The sequence below is a fragment of the Rhinoraja longicauda genome, chromosome 7 (assembly GCF_053455715.1).
Source record: "Rhinoraja longicauda isolate Sanriku21f chromosome 7, sRhiLon1.1, whole genome shotgun sequence".
Taxonomy (NCBI): Eukaryota; Metazoa; Chordata; class Chondrichthyes; order Rajiformes; family Arhynchobatidae; genus Rhinoraja; species Rhinoraja longicauda.
Window position 1 is genome coordinate 61,933,130 of NC_135959.1, and position 17,830 is coordinate 61,950,959.

The 17,830-nt window shown below is 36.9% G+C and overlaps 1 protein-coding gene across 4 annotated transcripts in view; it reads left to right on the forward strand.

Moving 5' to 3' along the window:
• The window catches only part of cep295 (centrosomal protein 295), a 55,267-nt gene extending 40,045 nt beyond the window's left edge, over positions 1-15,222 (forward strand). For all 4 annotated transcript variants that reach the window (XM_078402710.1, XM_078402707.1, XM_078402708.1 and 1 more), the window contains 8 exons: positions 2,527-2,698; positions 4,086-4,744; positions 7,152-7,298; positions 9,256-9,316; positions 11,059-11,241; positions 11,326-11,434; positions 13,153-13,252; positions 14,640-15,222. In XM_078402710.1, the coding sequence (XP_078258836.1) occupies positions 2,527-2,698; positions 4,086-4,744; positions 7,152-7,298; positions 9,256-9,316; positions 11,059-11,241; positions 11,326-11,434; positions 13,153-13,252; positions 14,640-14,681 (1,473 nt within the window). In that variant the 3' untranslated portion in view covers positions 14,682-15,222. The remainder of the gene's footprint in view (positions 1-2,526; positions 2,699-4,085; positions 4,745-7,151; positions 7,299-9,255; positions 9,317-11,058; positions 11,242-11,325; positions 11,435-13,152; positions 13,253-14,639) is intronic.
• The last annotated feature ends 2,608 nt before the right edge of the window (positions 15,223-17,830 follow it).

The window sequence follows — 17,830 nt, forward strand, 5'->3', positions numbered from 1 at the left end:
TGATTTTTATTTATGCACATAGTATTTTGTAGTGAAACCAAGATATCGTTTGTTGCTATGGAAAGCAAGAGAGAAATTACTCTGGCTCTTTTTTTTCTCAAATCTGATCATTGAAGAATGCCAGGTGATTAGAGGACAACAAATCTGATGCCTTTGTTCAGGGGTGGCAGTAGGGAAAAGGTCAGGTAATTTCAGGCAGGTGATTCTAACATTCCTATAGAAATTATTGGAAAAAAATCTGCACGGAATTCATCTGCAATTCTGCAAAACTACATTGTCATCAAAATCATTAATATAAACGAGAGTGGGCCCGCCACTGACTCTTGCAGCAAACCTCTCTAAAAACTACCCTCCATAACTATGCTTTGATTACATCCTCCAAACCAGCTTTGATTCCAGTTGGCTAGCTGATCTTGGATTTTATGTGATCTAGCCTTCCTCTACCTACCCTCTTGATGATCTCTTTGGACAGATCAAACACATTTGAGACACTCTTTTTCATGCACCAATCCATCCAGACTAATCCTAATCAATCTATGCCTTATCCAAATCCCCCCTCGCACTGCGCTCCTATCCAGGCAGATCAGGCCATGCATGAATACCACAGGTAATGCAAAAGAGAAACTAAACTGAGTGCAGAATATAGCATTATACAGCTGCAGTGAAAGTGTAGATATCGAAAGTGCGAGTGCCACAAGGAGAGAGATTGTAAAATCAGGGATATATCCTTAGCATGCGAGAGGTTTGTTCAAGTGTCTAATAGCAGCAGGAAGGAAACTGTTCTTAAGACTGGTGGTATGTGCTTTTGAGCTTTTGTCTGCTGCCTGTCGGAAGAGGGGGAAAGAAAAAGATTGGTTGTCTGGCCGTTTGATTATGTTGGCTGTACTTCTGATACAGTGTAGATGGTCTGTTGGGGAAGGGGGAGGGGTTGGTGGTGGTTTCCGTGACGGACTGACTTCATCCATGATACTGCAGTTTCTTAGGCCTTACCAAGATGTGATGCAACTTGATAGGGTGTTTTCTATGGTGCATGTATAGAAATTGTTGAGAGTAATTGGGAACATGTCAAATGTCCTTAGTCTTCTGATAAAGTAGAAGTGACGGTGTAATTTGATATTGTATCAATATTGCTGAATGTATGAAATGGGCAAAACAACTGAAAGGGCTAGAGAATCAACGAAAAATGCAAGGATTCCTTGTAAGGAGAAAGCTGCGGTAAGGATTATAAAATGGATCAGTTGAGATTATTTGAATTGGTTTGAGACTTTATGAAGAATGAAAACTTTTAATATTTCCATGATTGTTCAAACAGCTGTGGCCCTGCAAGGTCCATTGTCTGCTTCTAACATTACATTGCTATTTTTTAATGTTAAAATGGCATATAATGTCCCCCTGCATTGTGGAGTTGTTGCATTCCTAGAAAACCTAATTTTCAACAATGCAAACCTTTTTTCTCTCCATTGAATCATGTATATAAATAGCAATGTGTTTCTATGGGAAGTTTTTCTCTCCACAGGAATTCCACTGCGGGTCACTGCAGGTTAGGGAATTCTGACTGTATTGCAGAGTGAAGAGGAAGGGTTGTGGTTTTAAATTAGCTAGAAATGTATGTTGAAGAAATTGCCTTGTCAGTTTCCAAAGAAAATTCCCTAAAGTAGCCTTGCATCCCAACCAGCAGCCTGAGTTTGTTAGTCATACAGCATTATAGCAGACCCTATGGCCTTGCTTGTCCATTCCAAACAAATTACCCATGTAAACAAATTGCCCCATCTAAACGAATCCCAATACTATGGGGTGTTTAACCTTTATTCCTCTGACACTTTCCTATTCATGTATCTGCCTTTTAAATGTTATTATACCTGCCAAAACAACTTCCAATGACAATTTGCTCCATATACTCACTACCCTTTTTGAAAAAGTTGCATCTCGGAATATTATTAAATGTTTCCCCTCTCACTTTAAACCTATGCCCTCTTAATTCCCCTACCCTGGGGAAAAAGACTGCATTCACCCTTTTTGCCTTATGATTTTCTACACCTCTTTCAGACCACCCTCAGCCGTTGTCCTCCAAGGAATGAAGTCCAAATCTGCCCAACCTTATCTGTGCACCTTTCCAGCTTAACAGCATCTTTCCTTTAGCACTGTGACCAAAACTGAACACACTACTCCAAATGGGGCCTCCTTGATTAACCTGATTTGGTTATCGATACATTTTGAGTTTTTTAACATACTTTCTGAAAGACTGATTTTTTTAAATTCTGTATCTCAATGTTTTGGTGTTTTTGTGTGAATTCTGTCAGGGTAAATTTGTGTTATCTAAACTGCTGCAATGCTATGTCCTGTAGTTTTTCTGAATGTTAGAAATCGCAGTTTTATAAAGTCTATAGGGTCGGGATGAAATAGTCAGTATTCATCTTTGTTCCAAGGATTCATTGATGTTTTATTCTCTATAAGGTGCAAACTCAATGTTGGAAAAACTTTTTAAAGTGGAAAAGCTGACAGTAACTTTTTTTTAAATCATTCTAGAATTCTAATTTCCCAAGTATTGGCAACATTTCAGGAAATCTGCATGTTAACACAGCCACAAGCTCAGAGATGCAGTTCTTCAATGATGACATTGTACTCACTCCCGATTCTGGAAGAACAGCTTCAGATATGGATCAGATTCAGGAGTGCATTCAGCACTCCTATAGTGAGGGTGAGTGTCTTGGCTCCAAATGGAAAAAAAATAAAAACATGTCTGGATTGTTAAAAGTAAAGATGCAGATTAGTTAGACAAAAGATCTGCAGCGAGGGAAAAATTTACGCCCTACAGGCTGATTTTTAATTTTTTTCTGCTACCTTAAAGAAAGTGAAACCAGCTTTAAATCGCTGGTGGAAAAGCTATTTAATGCAACAAAATATTCTACTGTAACTCCTGGAAAATCCAACACTTAAAGTGCAGCCTACCTAAGTACACAAAATAATTTGTGAAACCTGCTGCTCATTTGCACAATAAAAATTGCCTCTGTACCTAATTGCATATTCGGCCATTATCATTGGTGCTAATCATTGAAATTTAATTATTTAAAAATAAAATTTAAATATGACCTAAAGGATCCTTTAACCTTTATGACCTTTAACAATAATTCTGGAAGTTCTGGAAAACTTCTGTAGATTTGAAATTGACATTCTTGCTATAAATTTAGGCTTTCTCATTTTAAGCAAGGCAATTTTAATAAGAATATTGAATCTTGACTTTTTTAATCAATGAGGCATTGGTGACTTCATATTCTTCAGTTTGTAGATACAGTTGTGAATCTTATGATCTTGGCTCTTAGACTGACCCACCCAATGCACAGAACGATTTTCATGAGACTATATCTCGTTCCTTCATAATACAAGTCTCTGACTATTTAGCAAAACGATGGCCGGGATTGCACTGGTAAATGTCAGAAGCATTGAATTGAACTGCTGGCATTGAAGTAGAAGTCCAGGACTTGCACGCATATGGTCAAATGTGGGGAGGCCCAAGTAAACCCTTGGACGAAGATAGTCTTTCTGAAGAATCCTCTGTTTGAACAGATGCAAGATTTGAGTTGAGTTCAGTTTGAAGGGCAAAAGAAAGCAAACTTTTCCTTTAAATTATTTTTAGTTTAATATTTTCAATTTGTGATAGGACATAGAACAGTACTGTGCAAGAACCGGGCGTTCGCCCACTATGTCTGTGCATAATGCCAAGACCACGTCTTATCTGTGCACATAATCCATAGTCCTCCATTCCCTCCATATCCATATGCCTAACCAAAAGTCTGTTAAATGCCACTATTGCATCTACCTCAACCACTCCTGGCAGCACGTTCCAGGCACTCACCACCTTCTAGATGTAAAAAATAACATTTTTTTTTAATACATTTTTTTTTTAAAACACTTTGCCCCACACATCTCCTTTAAACTTTGTCCCTCTATTTTTAGATGTCATATTTACTTAGAAATTATTAAAATTAGACCTTCTACTCAACATTGAATTTCAGGGATATTTAAAAGCTTTGTAAGCTATCAATTTTTTTTATTGTAATATGACTAACGAGAATCTCATTCTGCAGAAAACAGTGATTTGGAATCTTTTCATCCAATTCTGGAAATTACTCAAAGACAATATGGCTTAAGCGTGGACCACTCTAGTGAAAGTTTAAAACATGAATATCACAATGAAACTTCAATAAGCACTGAATACATTCCTCCATGTGACCTTTCAAGGACAGGAGCTGTAGGTGCTGATTCTTTGACTGTGGACTCCATAAATCAATCATCTTGTTCTGAACCAGCCATTGAAAAGTTGAGAACTGTCGATGAAGAAAATTCTCAGGAACATGCGGGTTCATTCTTCCAACAAAATGAAACATTGAATACAGTGAGTGAGTATGAAATGTCAAACCAAAACCAAAAATGGCCAGAGGACTACAAGCCTGAAACACAGGTTGTCACATTTACCAAAAAGATAAATTCAAATGATGCAAGCACTGTGGATAATCTATCTGTTGAAACCTCTAAGTTAATGTTGTTGGACAAGGGCACTTCATTTTTTAGTGAAATGCAGCAAATTACAGAACAAAATCCCATGATACAACCTAAGCAGTCACCTTGTACAAAAGAAGGAATTGACACTATGCTGGAACATGAATGTGAGTTGGAAGTTCAGTGGGATCAGTCTCGACCATCAAACTTCACACCAGGAGTTTGCCTGTTGCAGACAGTTATACAAGTAAGTTGAAACATGCATTTGATTTAGAGAAGCCTCTGGGCCAATTTATTTTTAATTTTTTTTTGTTTTTTAAATTTATAAACAAGTTGATACCTCCATAATGGGCCAGCTATTTGTTTCTGTTACAGGGATTGAAAGTTGTTTGTTTTTTTTAGTTAGTATTTTAAAATTTACTTCTGTAACTTGGAACAAATATCTGTCTCGTAGAACATGGATAGCTGATGTTTTAGGCGGGATCCTTTTTTGAGACTGATTAGTAGGGAGAGAAAACTGGAAGAGAGGTTCAGGCGGGACAAAGTCTGGCAAGTGCAGGTGTATGCATTGGGGGGTGGGGGCGGATTGATTGCCAATGTGTAGCCACAAAAATGGCAAAATTCGGGAGAGAGCTTAAAGTAAAAACTGACATCTGTGCCACACCATTGTCAAGCAGTCACCATCTATAGTATGTGACTTCCTGAATTCAAGATTCCTTCCAAACCCCAGGTCAAGTGTTGATAGAATACTTTATCTTTATCTGGATTAATGTTAAATACCACAGCTGCCTACTTGATTGGTATGTCGTTCACTTCTACCCAAAGACATACCGTGGCTAAAGAGTTTGCAATCAAGAGTGCCCTCCATAATGTTTGGGACAAAGACCCATCATTTATTTATTTGCCTCTGTACTCCACAATTTGAGATTTGTAATAGAAAAAAATCAAGTGGGTTAAAGTGCACATTGTCAGATTTTATTAAAGACCATTTTTATACATTTTGGTTTCACCATGTAGAAATTACAGCTGTGTTTATACATAGTCGCCCAATTTCAGGGCACCATAATGTTTGGGACACATGGCTTCACAGGCATTTGTAATTGCTCAGGCATGTTGAATTGACTAGTTAATGCGGGTATACGGGTGCTCTCGGCCACCAGTCTTTCCATCACCTTTGGAAATTTTTATTGCTGTTTATCAACATGAGGACCAAAGTTGTGCCAATGAAAGTCAAAGAAGCCATTGTGAGACTGAAAAACAAGAATAAAACCATTAAAGACATCAGCCAAACCTTAGGCTTACCAAAATCAACTGTTTGGAACATCATTAAGAAGAAAGAGAGCCCTGGTGAGCTTACTAATCGCAAAGGGACTGGCAGGCCAAGGAAGACCTCCATAGCTGATGACAGAAGAATTCTCTCTATGATAAAGAAAAATCCCCAAACACCTGTCCGACAGATCAGAAACACTCTTCAGGAGTCAGGTGTGGATTTGTGAATGACCACTGTCCACAGAAATACAGAGGCTACACTGCAAGATGCAAACCACTAGTTATCTGCAAAAATAGGATGGCCAGGTTACTGTTTGCCAAGAAGTACTCAAAAGAGCAACCACAGTTCTGGAAAAGGGTCTTGTGGACAGATGAGATGAAGATTAACTTGTAGGAGTGATGGCAAGAGCAACGTATGGAGGAGAGAAGGAACTGCCCAAGATCCAAAGCATACCGCCTGATCTGTGAAACACGGTGGTGGGGGTTTTATGGGCTGGGCTTGTATGGCTGCTGAAGGTACTGGCTCACTTATCTTCATTGATCATACAACTGCTGATGATAGTAGCATAATGAATTCTGGAGTGTGTAGACACATCCTATCTGTTCAAGTTCAAACAAATGCCTCAAAACTTATTGGCCTGCGGTTCATTCGACAGCAAGACAATGATCCCAAACGTACTGCTAAAGCAACGAAGGAGTTTTTCAAAGCTAAAAAATGGTCAATTCTTGAGTAGCCAAGTCAATCACCTGATCTGAACCCAATTGAGCATGCCTTTTACATGCTGAAGAGAAAACTGAAGGGGACTAGCCCCCAAAACAAGCATAAGCTAAAGAGGGCTGCAATACCAGAGAAGACACCCAGCAACTGGTGATGTCCATGAATCGCAGACTTCAAGCAGTCATTGCATGCAAAGGATATGCAACAAAATACTAAACACAACTACTTTCATTTACATGACATTGCTGTGTCCCAAACATGGTGCATTTTTTTGACCAAACAAATTTTTTGCACAAAAATGTACATTTTGTTCCTATTACAAATCTCAAATTGTGGAGTACAGAGGCAAATAAATAAATGATGGGTCTTTGTCCCAAACATTATGGAGGGCACTGTATGTGCAATAACCCAATGCTTTTTTTTGGCAGCAGATTTTTCCACATCTTGTAACATCTTGGTTAAAAAGCAAGACCAAATTGTATCTTACCCTAGATTAAAAAATTATCATGTTATCCAAGATGTTGTTCACCCTACAGTACTATAGGATGTTCTTTCAATTGTTTGTGATGTTAACATCAAAATTCAATAATAGTTGAACTAAGTTTATTTTTCTTTGATATGTATGTTAAGTTGTCAGAAATGGCTAAATATATATATACTGTCTTAGGGGATAGAATCAAATGTTGGAATTATGGAAGAACCGGAACTGACACAATTAACGATGAATGATTCGACTTTATTAGATGATGAACTAGGCCAAGAGTTTCCAGTTGAAAATTTGACTGCTGAAAATGAAATACAATCATTTTCTCAGGTAAAATTTCGAGCATTTTTCTTTGGCTTCACAGGTTTGATTTCCACAATGTCTTGCATTCTTACCAAGAAGTAACATTTTTGTGGTTGTGTGGTTCAGGTTTTCTGCTATAATTTTGTGTAGAGCAGCTGGAAGTTGATTTATCATCACATTTTTTATGTAATCTGATATTGGATAAATATTTTGCAATGAAATTTGAAGTTTGATGCCTTTAAAAGAATATCTATCTAATGGTATTTTAACCAGAACGTTTGCATAACAGTGAGAAATAAGCACCACATAAAACATGGCACATGCAGTACTAGTACTTTGTTTTTTACTTATTATGAAGTTGATATTTTTCCATTGTGGCTGTGCATTTTGGTACTTTATACTCAATGTACTTTGCTTATTAAATAATTGACTTGTCATGGGAATGGGTTGATCAATTGCCCTGCCTGTGTTTAAAACAGAAGTGGTGGTTGAGTTAAAGTCCGAATGTTTATATTCCACCTATTTTTGGATGTCAAACTTCACCTATGGAGTTGCATGAATTCATATGGAAATTGAGCCTAAATTAAATACAAAATATTTGGTAGAATAGACAAGCACTTCTGATCATCTTAAATCACAAAGGAACTAAAAATGTGGATATATTGCCTATCTAACAGGTGCTAGCTGGAGATTTTTGTCAAAGGCCACCAATTATTCTGAGGTGCTAAAGCAGAAATGGAGAAATTAAACATGAAGATTCAACAGGTGTGATTTCAATGAAAAATGTGAGCCAAATTGTTATTCACTGTGATACAGTAAAACATGCTGTTTTACCAAATATCGCTCCACACAATTTGAATTCCTAGTTGGTGCAAAAAAAGACCAATTGTAACATGAGAAAATGACGCAATGCAGGCCATGAATAAAGACCACATTTTGAAGTTTCCAGACAGCCTATCCAATATAAATCTGCTGACAGTATAACAGACATTGAGGCTGTTCACTTTCCTGCTCAACTTTGAATTCTCCGCCACCAACAAAATGTTTAACTAAAAGGAGGAGCTGCAATCATGCTACTTGGAAATTTGGATACACTATTACGGTGCAACAGGACAAGATTTTCACTTCAAATGTTATTATCACATGAAATTGAGGCAACAATAATAACGGGTAATGCTGTTGGGGATAATGTCTATTTCTCAGGTACCAATTCTTTATTTTTTCCAGTTGAAGTTGCACTATTCCCTGTTCAACTTAATTTTGTCAAGAATATTAATAAGGCACTAGAAAAATAATTTGAAGTTGTTGGCCTTAATCTTGAAACTCAATATTTTTCCCATAGCAAGCTATATATTGGTAGCTCAAGAATTGGAGATAAAAGTAATCTGTACTTTTTCACGAGATTAAGAATCTAGAAATACAGTGTATTCTGAAGTACTTTATTATTAAAATCAAGTAAATTTAGTTTGCATTGGTACATTTGCATTGATTTATTTTCAAGTGTACCAAGGTACAGTGAAAAACATTGTTTTTCATGCTATCCAGGCAAATCATACCATACATATGTACATCAGATATGGCAAAAGAGAAAATAAACAGTGCAGACTTTTTTTTTTTCTATCTGCACTTTCTCTGTAGTTGCTGGCACAGATAAAGTGCAGGAACTGCATTGAGGTAGATTGGATGATAGGGATTCATCTTTGACATACAAACTGTCCAGTCAAGAATCTGATAAAAGCAGGGACACTATCCTTGAACTTAATTATACATATCTTGCAGCACTTGTATCTTCTTCTGTCCAAAGGGAACGGATAGAAGGAGATGATTACTGTGGTGTATATGACCTGTGATTATGTTGACTATTTTCCCCAAGGCAGCGAGAAGTATTTATGGAGTTGCCGGGGGGGAGGTGGGGGAGACTGGTTTACGTGATGGACTGGGCTGCATTCGTGACTGCAATTTCTTTGCAATTTTTTTAATGCAGGCAAATGGAGCACAACCAGTGATCCTCGGGAACACAATTTCTGATACTCAAAAATCTGAAGGTAAAGGCAAATCATTTTAAGATACTAGTTCTGTAGTTTTAACATTTCAATTTTGACTTGCTGAACTATTTGATAGATCCAAGAAAGTTCTTTGAAGTGTGATTTAATTTATTGAACAACAAAATGTTTTCGAAACATTCTTTGCTCTAAGGAGGGAGGTAGCAATGCACATTTACTGTGTTGAAGTAAATATGAACCTAATGTTTAAATGTACATAAGTGGCAACTGCAGATATTAGAAATCTGAAATTTTAAAATAATCTGGTCAGTTATTACATGGTGGTAAAACAACAGAGTTAGTGCCGGATCAATTATCTTTATTCAGAATGGAAAACTTTTAAATGCAACAGACACACATTCTGATTTACCTGAATTCCAAGTTCGATCTGGTTGTCTAAAGATATGAGGTGTTGTTCCCAAAAAAATTAGTTAGCATTGAAAAGCATGTCGGGTACCGAGGGCAGAGCATGTGTTAAAAGAACATTTAAAGGACATCCAAAAAGTGTGCTTGTAGCTGTAAGTCCTCTTCAAAGCAGCCATACCAATCTGGGCTGTGTAGAGGAGACTGTATTTGTGAACAGCAAATAGAGTATATTTACTTCTAATATACAAGTAAGTTGCTGTTTTATTTGGAAAGAATGATTAGGGCCTAGAACTCGGAAGGGAAAATATAAAAGTAGAGATTTAACATCCCCAATATTTGCTTGGGAAGATGCTCCTCGCATAGAATGTGGCTGTGGTGTAAGGCACTATTAAGTAGTGGCCTGCAATAGAAATTGTCACTCAGAATGTTCCAAGGATAGTAAAATGTGTTGGGTGATAGAATCACTTTTGATTGCATGACTGACACACATGCTCTCTATTCCCATTTGGTGCCGAATACTTGGCATTCATAGGCCCTCATAACGTGCTCTTGTCGTATTTAGCTGGAAAGATGCCACTGATGTTGGAAAGAATGTAGAGAAGATTAATGAAGATGTTGCCAGATCTCAAAGGCCTGAGCTATAGGGAGAGGTTCAACAGGCTAGGACTAGGATTTAATAGGAATCTGGGAGACAACTTTTTCCACAACGGTCGGTGGGTATATGGAACGAGCTGCCAAATGAAGTAATGGAGGTAGCGACAATTACAACATTTAAAGATATTTAGACAGGTACATGAATAGGAAAGGTTTAGAGGGATATGGGACTAGCTTATGTGGGGCATCGATGTGTTAGGTTAAATGGTTTGTTTCTGTGTTGTATGACAGACTCTAACTTAAACTAGGCTTTCAACCACTCCATTTAGGAATCTATTTGGATGTCTATAAGCATTTATTTTGCCCGTTTTTCTGTTGGGAACAGCAGCTGTGCTTCATTAATTTCAGACTTGTGTATCCAGCTGTGGCTGCTGGTGAAGTGTAGAATTTGTGCATTGAGTTCTTACTATGGCCATGGTAATATGCAGGCAAATTTTACTTGCAACAGCATTCTAATCATGTAAGTTCATATACAGTGAATATAAAGGCCTTGAAATTACTGGAAAGTAAAGCTATATATTGTTTTTGCCTCTTAGAATAGCAAACATTTTCACAAGAAACTTAATCTTTCAACTGTTTACAACTATGAAACAATTATTTTCAGTAATTTAATTCCTCTTAAAGTGGCTGAATAGAAAATTCCACAAGGACATTGTAAATCTGCTTCAAATTTAACTACAAAAAATATTCATTATTATTCTTGATATTAACTACTTATTCACCAGTTATGATATTTGAATTTAAACCATCTGCAAAGATTTTGAATGAAACAATTCTGAAGAGAAAACAGAAATTTCTGACAAATTCTGCAAAACGAGTGGAAGACTTAAAGAGGGAAAAAAATGGAAAATTGAAGTCTGAACTACACACACAAATTCCTCTTAAAGAAGAACATACTTCTGCTTTTGGTAATAATTGTGCTGCATAATTTTTACTTTTCTTTCATTCATGAATAGATAGACTAAGCTATTTTATTTTATTTGTGTCCTAAGCAGCACCATCATCAGTGGCAGTTCAATTGAAGATGGTGGGAGAAGTAAAAGTCTCAACTCCGGAGGACAGAAAAGCTGCAGAAGTAGAGATGCGACAAAGGACACACCGGTACAGTAGTTGTGGTTTATGTTTTTAAAAAAACACATCTGTTCACATTTGGAGTTAATATCTTTTTGCTGTGCAGCATTTAGCTTCAATCACTTTTATAAATAGTTCAACCATATATGGAAAGGGGATGTACAACGAGATCTGGGTGTCCTAGTGCATCAGCCACTGAAAGGAAACATGCAGGTACAGCAGGCAGTGAAGAAAGCCAATGGAATGTTGGCCTTCATAACAAGAGTTGAGTATAGGAGCAAAGAGGTCCTTCTGCAGTAGTACAGGGGCCTGGTGAGACCGCACCTGGAGTACTGTGCAGTTTTGTTCTCCAAATTTGAGGAAGGATATTCTTGCTATTGAGGGCATAGGTTTACTAGGCTAATTCCCAGAATGGCGGGACTGTCGTATGTTGAAAGACTGGAGCGACTAGGCTTGTATACACTGGAATTTAGAAGGATGAGAGGGGATCTTATTGAAACGTATAAGATTATTAAGGAGTTGGACACGTTAGAGGCAGGAAACATGTTCCCAATGTTGGAGTCCAGAACAAGGGGCCAAAGTTTAAGAATAAGGGGTTGGCCATTTAGAACGGAGATGAGAAAAAACCTTTTCAGTCAGAGTTGTAAATCTGTGGAATTCTCTGTGGAATTCTCTGCCTCAGAAGGCAGTGGAGGCCAATTCTCTGAATGCTTTCAAGAGAGAGCTAGATAGAGCTCTTAAGGATAGCGGAGTCAGGGGGTATGGGGAGAAGGCAGGAACGGGGTACTGATTGAGAATGATCAGCCATGATCACATTGAATGGTGGTGCTGGCTCAAAGGGCCGAATAGCCTACTCCTGCACCTATTGTCTATTGAAATCTAAAGATGTATGGGTTTATCGGTTAATTGGCCTCTTTCAATTACCCGCTATGTGTAAGGAATGGATGAGAAAGTGGAATAACACAGAACGAGTGTGAATGGGTGAACGATGGTAGGCATGGACTCGGTAGGCAAAGGGCCTGTTTCCATGCTGTATCTCTAAACTAAACTACCTCCAGAGTGTGAAATGTGACAAGACCTAATTTCAAATAATAGTTTTTTTTTTTTCTATAATTGAAGTATTAAGTCAAACAAGATTTCAACAACATTTCTTGGAGGTAGGTTCCTGAGGAAATGAGTGAAGAGATTTAATGGAGGCACTTTTACTGCAAAGAAACATGGAAAAGGGGGCTTGCTTTAAGCTTGCCAAACATAAAATTAAGGTATGATTACTAATTACGTGCTGTTTGCCAGGCCGACTCTGCTACAAGTTGTCTTTTGCAATTAGACTCAATAGCTGAGGAGAAGTGGAGTTTTGTTGCTGGGTCTAGGCCAATGAAGGAATGGGCATGGAGGGATTGGATGTAGGAGAGGGCACAAACTATGGGGGGAGGGCTTCAGCTCTCTGAAAAAGTTAACATAATCACTCGGTCATTATGAAGCACTTTTGTAATTGCCGGCCTCCAAGCACTCCATGCAGCAAATAGAAAATGCGATTTCTGGACTTGCTGCTCATAAATGCTTCAACTAGAAAAATAAAATTTACTCTTAAGTCTACTTTTCTCTCAATACCGAGTTCACAATTAGGAACTCAAGAACCGCAACTTTAGATATAAACTTGTTTTTTTGCAAATTTAGTTTGAAATCTTGTGATGGTTCCATATTTAGATTTCAGTTTGTACCCTTGTATTTGCATATTTTATTTTCAGTCTCTACAATCAGCTTGCAGAAGTGAAAACCAAGAAAAAAGAAGTTACCCGACAAACAGTATGCGCTAGAAATCGGGAAAAAGCAAAAGAATTCCAGAGGGTAATTTTTTCAACCTGCCTCTATCCATATAAAGTCTGTCTAAATAAAAATCAATTTGAAGGAATTGTAACAACTTGTAGTAAAAGTAAACTCCTGCGACTTGCTCTGCATGCCTCTTCCACCTTTTTGTTATTAAAGCCCAGTGGGATAGTTTTTTGTTTGTTTTGCTAAATTTAGTTTATAATTGATTACCCTTGATGATCTGCTTTCTTTAATAGTGGCACAAACTGTCCTGTTCCATTGTCTCATTATACATCTGTCTAGATAATTACAGTGCAAACAATCCCACATTACAGCAGTTCAGGCTTTGCAGAATGCACAAATCGTGCAAAAATCTGAGATAGAATAAAACATTTGCTCTCAAGGGATTTTTATTTTCAACCCTCATTTCTTGATTCTTGTGCAGATGATATGTCTTTGTGTTACAAAAAATTGTGATAAGCAAGGTTTTCCAAAAAAGCAAACATTTCCTCATAATGTATGGGTTGCTGGTATTTATTAAGATGGATTTGCACTCCATGGGTTATGCTAATGTTGTTATGCAACAAGATTCAAACCTAAATATCTGGATGGATTAAAAATTGTCATTGAATCCGTTATTTGGCACTGTACCATGTTAGTAGTGTGGACCAATACATGCACTCAATTCTAGCCGCTGTTGAAATGCTGCCAAATTCATAGAGCACCTTTCTTTGGCCATATCCTATGTAAATTCTACAGCGAATCAACATTAGCAGGAGAGCTCCAACATAAATTAAGTTTGTATTGATGAGTCCTGAAATTTAATAATAGAGCGATTAGTGGTAAATCATAAAAGTAAATGGAAATATTTTACTGAATTTTCTGGATAGCCAAAAGGAAATTGACAGTCCCTAAAGCATCAGGATTCATGATAGCCCTAGCCCTAATCCTGTGCTCTCAAGGCTCCCTTAGGGTGCTTTGATAGTGAGATGGGCAGTTTGACTTTGAGCTCTTCGCATTATCATGCTATGGGGATATTTGAAGGCAAAATCAACATCACCAGATCATGCTGATGAGATCTCCATTTTTTATTGCTTGGACATAGTCTAAGTCTTGCCTACCCCTATATTTACCTTTATCTGACTTTTTGGAATGGATTACTGATCTGTAAGCTGTGCAAGGGTAGCTGATATTTCACTTCTTCCCGACTTTATCCAATTTACAATGGCCATTTGTAGAACACCATGTGTTGAGGTCCAGGAGCAATTCCCACTTCATTGGGAAAATATATATTTTATGCCTGTGTATACACATGTGCGTCATATAAAAACTGTGTGCTTTCAATTTTATATCTACAACCAGTTTATTACATTTCAGAATAGATTTACTAAAACCTTTTTTTTCTCTCCATTCCCTCCCATCAAAGAAAACACTGGAAAAACTGAGAGCAAATAAAGTGTGCAAATGATTCTTCAGCAATGTTTGAATCAATCAAGCATAATTACATCCAAATGTATATACATATTTGTATTAATATAAGTAATCTTAGCCTTTTTTTAATTAAAATTACCCTGTTTGACTATCTTTATACAGATCATTGTACAAATCTATTGGTGAGGTTAGAATGCCGGATGCTTTTATTTTTGTAAATTTTATATAATTCATTGTATAGAACTTCTAAACTACATTTCATATTTATTTTATAAACGAATACTGTTTTGTATGAAACTACACATCCTTTATACAATCTGTAAGGTTGTTACTTGGACTGAATCACTGGATAAATGTCAACATTTTTATTGCACTTAAACCTCGAGTTCAAGTTTAAACCTCATTGGCAATATTACAGTACATTTGTGTAAGGGAGTCTATTGCATCGACAACTATAAATTGACATTCTGTTCAAACAATACAAATATAAAATTAATAGTTAATATCAACTCACATTTTTGTACAGTGTGCTCTAATGTATTTGGATGAAACTCCACAAATAAAATTGATTTGTGCTGGACTGCAGACTGCTTCATGTTAATTCATTCTTTAAAAATCACATGACAAGTATAAAGCTTTGACTTCACTGACATTTACTTGACCAAAGATTTGTTGGTGGAAAAGTCCTTCATGCTTTTTCCGTTGGTGCTTTTGTATATTTTATTGTTGAATGGCATCAAAGGTGCTTTTTTTGCTTTAGAAAAAGCAAACTTTCCAGGTACGAGGATTTTTAATTAGAAATGTATCTGCCATTTTAAAATAAATTGTACTATAATTTCAGTATCATACAAATTTCGAAAACATACATACCTGTAGCCTGCCCAACTGAGATATTACCAAGAGACTTTTTTTCTTCTAATTGAACACTTTCATCTGTCATGTTTTATACTAAAAACAAACTGCTGGAGGAACTCATCAGGTCAGGCAGCATCTGTGAAAGGAAATAGACATATGGCATTTTGAACAAATGGATTCCAGCATCTCCACTCTTGTGTCTCCATTTTTTATGGTGGAACGTCACAAGGAAAATTCAATTTCTCTGTATCTTTAACCTGGAGTTTAGTTGGGATATTCATTCAATGCAGAGGGATTGTTCTGAGGTCAGGAAACAACTGGGTATCTTTAAATTATTTTGGGATTTGTACATGCAGTTGGCTTGATTAGGGTGGTGGTATCATTTAGAAACCTTCTATGGCACAAAGCCACCAAAAGCTAGAAAAAAAAGATAAGTGGATGTGGAGAGGTTGTAGGTGATGGTGAATGTGGGCCTATGAAATATTAAAATAAGGCTTGCTATCTCATTAACATTTTGAAGTAACTAACGTTGAATAAATTTAATCTTGTGATTGAATTGATCATTGGTGTCATCTTATTTCTATTAAAACTAGAATTCAGTGGGGGTGTGATTCAAGATCTACGGTTCCAATTTTTGCATTTTCATCTGATCTCAATCTACGCATTTTGGGAATTAAGAATCAGTTTTGGGTTGCATGTAGACATAGATGTGCGAGAGAGAGGGGTTCAGCTGGTGGTGCCTTGTACATCTCCATCATAGAGTACAAAAAAGTAAGGAATTTGAAACTAGGTGTGCAAAATTTCCAGGTAATCATTGAGAGACTCCATTTTGTTAATAAACCTAGCGGATTTTGACATTGGCAAAGTATTGCAAGTGGCTGCAATAGCTGTGACAAGTTAGCATGTTTATAGTATGTGATGATTCTAAGGTGTAACTAACTTCTGAAAGAATAAAATCAGGAACATGAATGTCATGCCTTTTGTTATTTATAGCTGCAATAGCCATTTCCATCTGTAGAACTACTCTTGGCCTCAACGTCTTGTGTACATTATGGTGCATGAATATTCTTCACTGGGTAAATGAGTAATAATCACATCTTAATTACTAGAAGCTAATCTCAAAACATTATTATGCACAATTTCAGTGCAATGTTGCTATGTTTCATGCATGTGTTTATATTGCTCACCTTCTAAGATGTGGAATTTTGGAAACTTAATTAGAAAAAAGTCAGTGACTGCTTTGTTTTCTTGTGCTATTGCATGGGATCCCTGTGCTTCTTTGTATCTTGTGCAGGCATTGGATTGTTCCATGAATAGAATTTAAAAAAACATCACAAACAACAATGTGGATGAGAATGAAGTCGTCTGGGGTAATGACTTTGGTGGAATGACATTAGAAATTATGTCTAAAAGTTATGTACAAGACAATTAAACTCCTCAATGTTAATTGCCTCTTATGTGATTGTGGGCAAATCTATTTTGTCCTGTCAATTATATTATTGTCAAAATAATAAAATGTGTTTAATTTATCATAAGTTTGTTATTAATTCTTTGTAATTGCTTGTATTGGTGCCAAATGAAGGCATATTCATAGCTCCATTCTCCGTGTGGTTTCAACTTTCTTGATGTCAACGATAAGGTCATGAAGCATTCAACCACTGAAAGAAAAGGTAATGGTAAATATGGCCTGCCTGAAGATTGTGGGGTTTCCCCCCCCCCCCCCCAAAAAAAAATTCTTGTTACAGGCTCCTTCCTTGGGGAATTCACAAACTAAAATGTATTTGATCTTGGTTCAGATTTGTGACATCTTAAATTTTACATTCATCCATTTTTTCTTAAGTTCTGAAAAAAAAATCAATTGTTAAAATGATCAACATGGAAAAATGTTTGAAACAGAACAAAGTCATAGGACAAAATCCAGTTTACTCACAAATAGCATGGACTTTAAATGAAACAAAATATTGGAAATGTTAAGTTGTTCAGGCACCATCATTGAATGAGGTTATCACATTTTTATGATGTGAACCTTAGAATAGGGATTCTGACATGTGGTGGGTCTGTTAGTGTCAATAGGGACACTTGTGTCTTCTCATAAAACCATCTGGGTTTTGTGGGAATTTTGAGGAGCCAACATCACATTCTCAACAGCAATCCATTGCAAGGATACATTCTCAGCCTTCAGTATATTCCTATACATTCAGGCCTGGCCAGCCAAATTCTGCAAATTTATTGATGACACCACTGTATTGGGCTGGATCTCAAACAATGACGAGACCGTATGGGATGGAGAACTTAGTTACACGATCAAGACAACAAACTCCCTCAATCAGC